At 58.2% G+C, this 9,375-nt stretch overlaps 1 protein-coding gene across 1 annotated transcript; it reads right to left on the reverse strand.

Annotated features, from left to right (window-relative positions):
- Positions 1-7,248: 7,248 nt before the first annotated feature.
- Positions 7,249-8,967, reverse strand: FOXD3 (forkhead box D3). The gene is given in 2 exon segments (XM_030953515.1): positions 7,249-8,700; positions 8,703-8,967. Coding segments are annotated over 2 exon segments (1,203 nt in total). The 5' UTR covers positions 8,938-8,967; the 3' UTR covers positions 7,249-7,732.
- Positions 8,968-9,375: the final 408 nt, after the last annotated feature.

The raw sequence follows: 9,375 nt of genomic DNA on the forward strand, positions 1-9,375 counted from the left end.
TCCCACTCTCGGAGGGCAGGGATGGATGGGATATTGGGAAGGAATTCCTGGCTGTGAGGGTGGGCAGGCCCTGGCACAGGTGCCCAGAGAATCTGCGGCTGCCCCTGGATCCCTGGAAGTGTCCAAGGCCAGGTTGGATGGGGCTTGGAACAAGCTGGGGTAGGGGAACGTGTCCCTGACATGGCAGGGGTGGCACTGGATGGACTTTAAGGTCCTTTAAACCCAAACCCGTCTGGGATTTGTGTTTTTCTACCATGCCAGCTGGGGAGCAGCCCCTCAGCCCTTACAACTCGGAGACAATATCTGGGAACAAAGTACAGAATGCCAGGCTGGGTCAGGCTGGAATACACAGCGGGGTCATTGGTGCCGCCCCTGCTCAGGCAGGGCCATCCCTTGAGGCTGTCGGGACACAGCCAGGAGGACTCTGGAATCTCTGTGATGCACCATAGGCCTCACTTTTAAACCTTTCAGTCTTGCCCCTTTTCATTCTCTCAACAAAACACAGAGCATAACAAAAATCAGAGAATCACAGGATGGGCTGGGTTGAAGGAGACCTCAAGGATGGGCAGGGACACCTTCCACTATCCCAGGCTGCTCCAAACCCCATCCAGCCTGGTCTTTTCTTCTGGTTGTGTGTCTGACTGAGGTCAGGGCATGAAACTGAACAGAAAGCTGATTATCCTTAAAACTACCACCACGTACTGAGGGTTTCATGGCCACACCTGCCAGGTGAGCTGGCAGCAGTGCTCTCCTTGGGCTGGAATCCCAGGGCTGAAAGTTGTGGTGGATTTAAACACAGCTGCTACAAAAAAAACAAATGTGGTCAAGAAACATCTGACCACTTAAATAGAAATATTAAAGTAACCAGAGATTACTGCAAAACAAAGTGATTTTTTTTCAGATGTGCAGATTATTTTTAAAGTATAAAACCACTATAAATATAATATTTTGTAACACCAGAGATAGCTTTTCTTCCTTGATGTTTTTTCAATGCAGGATGCTGATTTCCACTATCCCAAATATTCGTGAGTGCAAATCCTTTGGACATCCTGGTCCCTCTTACACCTGCCATAATTTCAGCCACTTGTGCTGTTGCCTCATGTGGGGTGGTGTGAAGAGACTGAAATCTCTCTTAAACAGATAAAGGTAAACATCACACCTGTCTGCTGGCTTGCCAAGGTGTTTGAAGCCATAATCCTGTGGAAAATGGCAGATTATGCCCATCAAATTTCATATAGTTTTCCTAATCTGATATACTCAATAATTTGTATTCCTGCTGGGTAAAGTGTGTCCATGTCAGGATTTTGACAGGATGTCTGGAACTGACAAGTCTGTAAAATAAGGATAATCCTACAATTACAAACTAACTTAGAGTTCCACCTCCTGAACACACAGCGGCTGGAGCTGCTCTATGGCGCTGAAACAAGTGAATTACCCAGCCTGAGCAATCACCAGGGCAGATTCCTATTTCACTGCCTCTCTCCTCTCCTTTCACTCTCCCCTCCAGGATTTTCCATGCCCGGAATTCCCCAAAGAGCAAGGCCGGGGAGCGCTGATAACTCAGCTGCCCCCGAGTCCGTGCTCATTGCCTGTGAACTATTACCAGAAAAAAAAAAAAAAAGGAAAAATAAAAAAATAAATTTTTTAAAAAAAGAGGAGTTTTTGGGTTTTTCCTTGGAGATTATTGCTAATTCCGTGCTGGAGCTGGGATAAGCGAGCAGGAGCCCACGGCCGCACATTCAAGTGCATTATTTCAATTAGCCGAGCGCTCTTTGTTGCAAGGTGAAATCATTCACTCCCCGCGAAAGCTTTTTTATTGAATGCTTTCTAAATACTCGCATCGGGCGCGTCGCCTGGAATTGAGTCTCTGTCACTTGTGTTTCTGCGGTGACTTTGACCAGATCAATGACTGGAAAAGGCATTCAGGACACATTGATACGGCGGGGTAGGAGCCGAGCGCGGTTTGGTGCTCAGGAGTGAGGAGAAGCCGATAATGAGCAGATAAACGGCTTTTCTTAACCCTTGGCGTTCTCGGGAGGCTTCGGAGCTCCGCTGCCTCCTCTCCTCTACCCCAGCTCTGTGGCTTGATGGCAGCCGAGCGCTGGCAAGGCAAAAATCCGTAAATTTGGGATGAAATGCAGCCAGAATAACGAGAAAGTCTTTGCTAGGGCGGGCGGGGGTGAAGAACCTGCGGCCATAAAAAGTTCCGGCTCTTGCAGAATTTCGTTTGTGAGCGGAGCCGTGGTGCCGGAGCGAGCGAGGGAACAAACTCTGGAGGCGTTTGTAATTGCAGATTCCCAATCTGCAGATTCCCAGATTATCCTGAGCCCAGGACATCGCTCGGGATGTGGCGGGCGCGGAGCCCCTCTGCGAGCCCCGCTCTGAGCCCTCTGCAGCCTCGGCTCTTTCGCGTTCTCCTTTGCCGAGCAAAACCAGGACTAAACGTGTCACAAACCACTACCTGAGCCCGCGGGGAGATGGATTTATTTTTATTTTCCCCCATTAAATATTGGCACTTAATAAAGTAATTACAGATTACTGAGGGTTTGGGGTTTTCTCTTGAATTTCTGCCATTTTCTGGGCGCTGGGCTACACGGACTTTCCCTCGTCCGACCCGGGGATCCCAGCCCGAGGGATGCTCCGAGTCCTCGGTAAAGCAGAGCAGGACCTTTCCTTCCATCCTTTCCTGGACAGCAGAGGTCGGGCGGTTTTCCTGTGTCCCGGTTTTTCCCTTTTCGCTGAAGCTCAAGAAAACCGGGATTTTAGGGATTTTATGGCACCTGGAGTTCAAGGACTCTCTCTCTCACATTTTGCCGTCTTAATAAAGTCGCACGGTTCCATCTTCCTCGGCTTGCTTACCAAATCCCGGATTAATAAAGTTTACTTAGTTATTTAAATAGATTAAATGTCACATTTTAAATGGAAGGGGAAGGTTCTACCTTCCTGACCTATTTTTCATTTCTGATTTAGAAAAAGGCAAGATTAGCATGGATATTGCATTTTCAAGGACCTCGCCACTATTAAATAGACTGTTAAGTGCATTTTATGGCTGAAGAGTCTGTTCCCAGTTCAGTCTGGAAGACGTGCTAAGTTCATCTCTACCTGCTACATTGAACATTCACTGACTAAAATACTTCCTGTGGATGTAATACCTATGCTCTGTATCTTTTAAGTACATAACGCTTAATGTTTTAGGACTGGTAACACGTAATTCAATAAAAGCCCCCGGAATCGAAGAGTTGCCTCTCAGGGAAGCTGGATGGCGGGTGTTTACCCGGGTGCGGCTCGGAGAGGCTGCGGGGATGGATGGCACGGACGCTGCCGGCTGCGGGCGGAGGTTGAAGCGCATCAGTCGCCGCCCCGGGGGATGCCCGGACTGTTCCGCAGCCGCGGGGATGGGCAGCGTAACTTGCGCGTGGAGCTCGCTGTGATTCTTCACTCTCCGCCTTTTAACACCAATTAAATGCCCCCGAGAATGGCCAGGCTGTTTTTCCGCCTCCCCGGAGCAGGCGGGGACAGGCCCCGAGCGCACCTCGGACACGAGGGAGAGAACGGAACTGCCCGAGGTGCCCCGAGAGGCAAAATCCCATCGAATTCCCCCATCCCCCGGGAACTGCCCCCTGACCCGCACGGCTGCGGGGAAATCCCCAATTCCCCTAAAGCAATCCTTGCTGCCTCTCCCCCGAGAGCCCCGCGAAAGATGAGGGGTGCCTCATCCCAAAGCCAAATGCTGGCGCTCCTCCCTTTTGTCCGACCCAGGACACGGAGCCCGGGCCGGCTCGGGCAGTGCTCGGCGGGGTAAATCCCCCGGTACCGGCGGTGCCGGCCCCAGCCCGTAACCCCTGAGGAAGCTGGAGCCGTCCTCAAGCGCTGCCCGTGTCCTAAAGCGGGCCGATGTCGCCGGTGGATGATTCCCTGCGGCCACCTCTCGGTGCGACAGACCGAGAAGGGAAGGTCTGCGATGGACATCGCTCCCCGGCCGCCCGGAGCGCTCCCGGCGCTGTCCCCTGCGGTAAACCCGGCCTCGGCTGTGCCCTCCCGCAGCTCCGGAGCGGGGTCTCCGATCGCTGTCCCCCTCCGGGGACACTTCTGCGGCCACACAGGCTGGCCTGGGGGCAGGCGGGGGGGATACCCCGAATGCTGGGGCTGCTTACTGAGATAAAAACACACGCGCGATAAACACACGCGTATAAATAACGCAAAAGGTCTTTCCCTGCTTTTCCAGCGCTCGCCGCAGCCTTTCAACACCCATTAGCCCGAAACTTTCAGCCCCGCTCGGTGCCCGGGAGAGACCAGTGATGCTATAAATAGACGGCGTTGGGAGCCGGTAGCGCCGACAGGGGGAAAGGGGGGCGCAACTCCTGCGGCCGCGCCGCGAAAACGAGAGGGCTCCCCGCGAGCCCCGCATCAGCCGAGGAAATGGCCCTGATGAGCCCCATCTCGTCCCCTTTTCAACCAGTGTGATGGTTTAGAGGATTAAGGCCAGATCCTATCGGCAGATCCTCTTTTAAATCCCTTCCCCGGGCGGAGGGAGCGGCGGGGCCGTAATTGGAATAAATAAGGAGCGGGGTCGGGGAGGGTGCAGGGGGTGGCGGTTCTGGGTAAACTCTCGGGGCTGCGGGAGGGTCATTTTCCCGGTGTTTCGGATCTAGTTACTTCCAACACACCCCAGGGACCGACGTGACATGACTTATACTAATGGGCATCTGTCACCGGCCGTGTCAAGTTTTGCCATATGCGGCGGACAAGTTTGTGGAAGGGAAAACAAGGGAAAGAACAAGCGAAGGAGTTTCTGTTGTCTGGCTGTGGCCAGTGGCTGAGGGAACTTCGCCGGGATATGCTGCTCCCGCTTCTCCCCGGCCCGGCTGTGGGGACTGCGCCCGCTCTGCTGGGAGCCGGGCCGGCCGCTCCCGTCCCGGCTGCAAACCCTCCCCTATTCGAGAACCGACTTTTGACACCCCCTACTCCGATCCCCGCCGGTAACTCTGCGGGACGTGCCGCCCGCTGCAGGAGCGCGCCCGGGTCGGTGCCGTCCCGGGCGGCTGCGGGCGCTCCCGATCCCCCGAATTGCTCCCGGACTCCCCGATGACTCCCGGCCCGGGAGTTGCTCCGGGCCCCGGGAGTGTTCCCAGCCCCGGAGGTGCTCCGGACCCCGTGGGCCGTGAGGGCGATCCCGGTCCCGCGGATGCTCCGGGGGTGTTCCCGGATCCCGGTGCTGCGGGGATGCTCCCGGTCCCGAGGCTGCTCCCGGCCCCGGGGGGGCGCGCCCGTTCCCCGCGGGTGCAGCGGGAGCTGCCGCGCCCCCCGCAGGCCCCGGTGCGCCACTGCAGCCCCGCGGCCACCGGGAGCCCCCGGCTGCGGGCACGGCCCCGCTGCCGCTCACGGCCCCGCGGCTGCGGGCAGCCGGCGGCCCCGGATGGGGGCCTCATCCCGGGGTTCTTTCCGAGCCCCGCGCCTTCCCCGTGCCGCCCGGCCCCGGGAGCCGCCGCCGCCGTTTCCCCCGGAAAGGCTTCTTCTGCGGGCCTCGCTGTCCTCGGCGATGGAGGGGACAGCGGGGAGAGAAAGAGAGGCCGGAGGTTACGGAGGGAGAAGCGGCTCCCGGAGGGAGGCAGCGGGCAGGAAAGTTGCCGCTGCCGCTGCCGCCGGCGCGCAGATGCCGAGCCGAGGCATTGCTGCTATGTGGGGAAATATGAGCGAGTAATTTTATAAGTAACAAAGGCTGGGGAATGGAATGAGCCCCTGTTATCCGGTGTCCTCTGGAAGCCCTGGATCAGCAGCTTCTTGAGCCTCGCAGCGACTCCGGGCAGAGGCTCCTTTCTTTTTTCCCAGGGGATCGGCTAAATATAGAAACCCCCTCGATCGCACGAATCACCCACCATTTGCTGTTTGTGTAAAACCGATTAGCCAGACACAACTGTGAAACAACTCGTTCCTCCGACACTGCCACGCACCGCGGGGTTCCGCGGGGCCGTGGGTGCCCGCGGAGGGCCCCGCGTGTCCCCGCTCCCTGCAGGTTCTCCCTGTCCCCGGCAGATGATTAGCGAGTCCTTATTTATAAAGTTCAAACGATCTCATCACCGGGGCTGCTCGGTTTATTTTAGTCTATGTATGCGGAGGTATAAATATTTACTTAGGAAGAAATAATATTTACTGCTTACCAGGAAAGCAAGGACACTTTTATTTATATATTTATTTTAAATCCACGGCTGCCAGAGGGTTGTTGGAGGGGAAATAAGCTCCTGGTTCAGCTCCTCCCGCAGCCGAGCCTGCCGCATCCTGCATCCCGCCTGCATTTTACGCCGCCGATTTTCCTAACAAAGACAACGAATTATTTGAGCGGAAAAGCGAAATCCGCGACGCTTTTCCAAGGTGACAAAAATTCAACTTTGTAAGAGGGAGATAATAAAGCACCAAACACTGTCAGTGCACAAGAGACACCGAGATCTCAGCAGGCTCAACCCCCCAGCGCGCCGCTTTAAATATTAGAACGCTACATATTAATTCCTTTTTTTGTTCATTTTAACTGTCTCCTTATTTTAGCCCCGAAAACACACACGTATATATACACATATATGTATGTATGTATGCTTATTATTTTTAATTTTAACAGCTGCCATTAAAGCTGAGTTATTGGGAATTAACTGGGAAAGGCCGATCCCTTCCCGGGGGAAGAACCGCTGCTTTAACCCTGATTATTTCTCTGATCTAAACGAAAGATCCGCACTCGGACACTGCACGGCCACGGCCTGAATATATATATATTTTTTCCCCCTCTAAAATAAATAGTAAACATTGATTAAATCAACCCAACGTGTTTTATTTAAAAGAATTTCCCTCATAATTATCCCCGACCGCAGACCCAAAGCGTACCTATTCCGGCCGGGAATGCCGCAGCGCCGGGATGTAGTGTTGAAGTCAGGCCGAGAAAAATTAATATATTTAGGGAAACATCACGGCGCGCTCGCGGGAGTCTCGGATCTGCCGGGGAAGGTCGGATTTGGAAGGAATCGGGGTGATGGCGGCCCCACCGCCGCGCGAAAGAGCAGGGCCGGGCGCTGTGGCTGCGCGGCCGAGCCGGGCGCAGGGACCGCGGGAAACCCGCCCGCACCGCCACCGGCGGAACGCAAAGCTCCGCCGCACCGGAGAACCGGCGCTCCGCGGCCGCGCCCCGAGCGCGCCTCCAGCCTCCGCGGCCGCGCAGCCCGTTCTGCGGGCGGGGGTCACAAAGACACCGCTCACACAGAGACGGGCAGAGCATTTTAAAAATTTATTTACAAAGTTGTGTACAACACGAAGGGATAACATTTAGAATACATATATTCATTCATATATAAACAGACTTCTATAATAGAATGACAGCGTTTTTTCCTCCTTTTTTTTCTCTCCAAAATTCTCTCTTTTTTTTTTTCTGTTCGTTCGTTTAATATTTAAAATTTCCCCCGCTTATTTCTTTTTTATACATTTTTTTTCCCTCGTTTGTTCGTTTATTTCGGATAAAACCGCTCGGAGCGCCAGAACCTTCAAAAAAAGTGAAAGTTCGCAGCTCCTAATCGCGACCGTCATTTTCGCCTCTTTAGAAAAATAAAAACCCCGAAAGCAACGTCAGTGATTTTTGATACAAATATGTACAAGCGGCGGCGGCGGCGGCCGGTGCCCGCGGCTGCTGCTCCGGGTCCGGGCGGCCGCGGAGCCCCGAGGGGGCGGCCGGAGCTGCCCGGGGCGCTGCCCGGGGCTACTGCGCCGGCCACTTGGCCTGCACGGCGGCGGCGGGGGCCGCGGGCTGCAGGAACTGCCCCGCGATGATGTTGGTAGGCACGCTGAGGATGGGGGCGATGGCCGCGGTGGTCCTGGCCAGCGCCAGCGGCTGGTGGGCCATGAGGGCCGACTGTACGGTGACCGGCGGCCGCAGGAAAGTCTGTGCGCTGGCGGCCGAGCTGGCGGCAGGCACGCCGATGATGTTCTCGATGCTGAAGGACGGGCGGCTGCTGGGCTCCGACTTGACGATGGAGCCGGCGGCGCCCAGGCTGTTGAGCTGCAGCTGCAGGCTGGGGCTGAGCTGGGAGTTGAAGGCTTTGCGGCTGAGCTCGCTGGACGGCAGCAGCGGCACGGCGGGCGGCAGCATGGGCCCCACCGGGGGGATGTAGGGGTACTGCAGCGCGGCCGCGGCCGCCGCGGGGTGCGTGTAGGCGCCGGGGTGCAGCCCGTAGGGGCGGCCGTAGGGTCCGGCCAGGCCGTAGGCACCGAAGCCCTGCATCATCAGCGCCGTCTGGTCCCGCAGGTGCTCCTGCTGGTGCCGCTTGAAGCGCTTCCTGCGGCGGAGGAAGCTGCCGTTGTCGAACATGTCCTCGGACTGCGGGTCCAGCGTCCAGTAGTTGCCCTTGCCCGGGTTGCCGGGCTCCCGGGGGATCTTGACGAAGCAGTCGTTGAGGGAGAGGTTGTGGCGGATGCTGTTCTGCCAGGCGGGGAACTTCTCCCGGTAGTAGGGGAAGCGGTTGCTGATGAACTCGCAGATGCCGCTGAGCGTCAGCTTCTTCTGCGGGCTCTGCAGGATGGCCATGGTGATGAGGGCGATATACGAGTAGGGCGGCTTCACCAGGCTGCTCTTGGGCTTGCTCTGCCCCGCTGCCCCGCCGCCGCCGCCGCTCGCCCCCTCCTCGCCGCCCCCCTTGCCGCCCTCGGCCGCGCCGCCGGGGCCGTCCCGGCCGGGCTCCCGCTGCCGCTGCTGCCGCTCTCCGCGCCCGCCTCCGCGGGCAGCGCCAGCTCCGCCGCCTCGTCCAGCGGCAGGCGCGGCAGGGCGGCGGGGCTGCCGGCCTCGCCCTCGCTGTCCTTGCCCGGCCCGTCGTCGCCCTCGCCCACCACGTCGATATCCACATCCTCGGCCGCCGGGACGGCGGGGCCGGACATGTCGCTGGCGCTGCCGCCGCCCGACAGGGTCATCCCCGCTCGGCGGACGGGGCGCGGCGGCGGCGGCGGGGCCTCCCGCCCGCACCGGGCTCCCCCGCGCCCCGCTCCCGCCGCTCCTCCGACCGGCCCCGGGGGCTACACCCGAGCGGCCCGGCTGCGCCCCGCGGCGCCGTCCCCGCGGGGCATGGGGCGGCCGCGCCCGCTGCTCTCCCGTCCGCGGGGCTGCCCTGGCCGCCCGGTCACCTCCCGCCGCCGGGCATCGGGGCTCAGGCGGCGCCGCCGGATCCCGCCCGCCGCGATGCGCGCCCCGGGGCGCCGCGCATGGGGCCGCTCCGCGGGCCGCCGCCGCTCCACCGCTCCGCTCCGCGGCCGCGCCGCGCACCGCTCCGCCGCCCTCCGCGCCGGCTTGGCTGGTGGTTCTTTTTTTTTTCTTTCCTCTTCCCTCTTTCCTCCTCTCGTCTGGCTTTTTTT

This window comes from Camarhynchus parvulus, chromosome 8 (assembly GCF_901933205.1).
Source record: "Camarhynchus parvulus chromosome 8, STF_HiC, whole genome shotgun sequence".
NCBI classification, from domain to species: domain Eukaryota; kingdom Metazoa; phylum Chordata; class Aves; order Passeriformes; family Thraupidae; genus Camarhynchus; species Camarhynchus parvulus.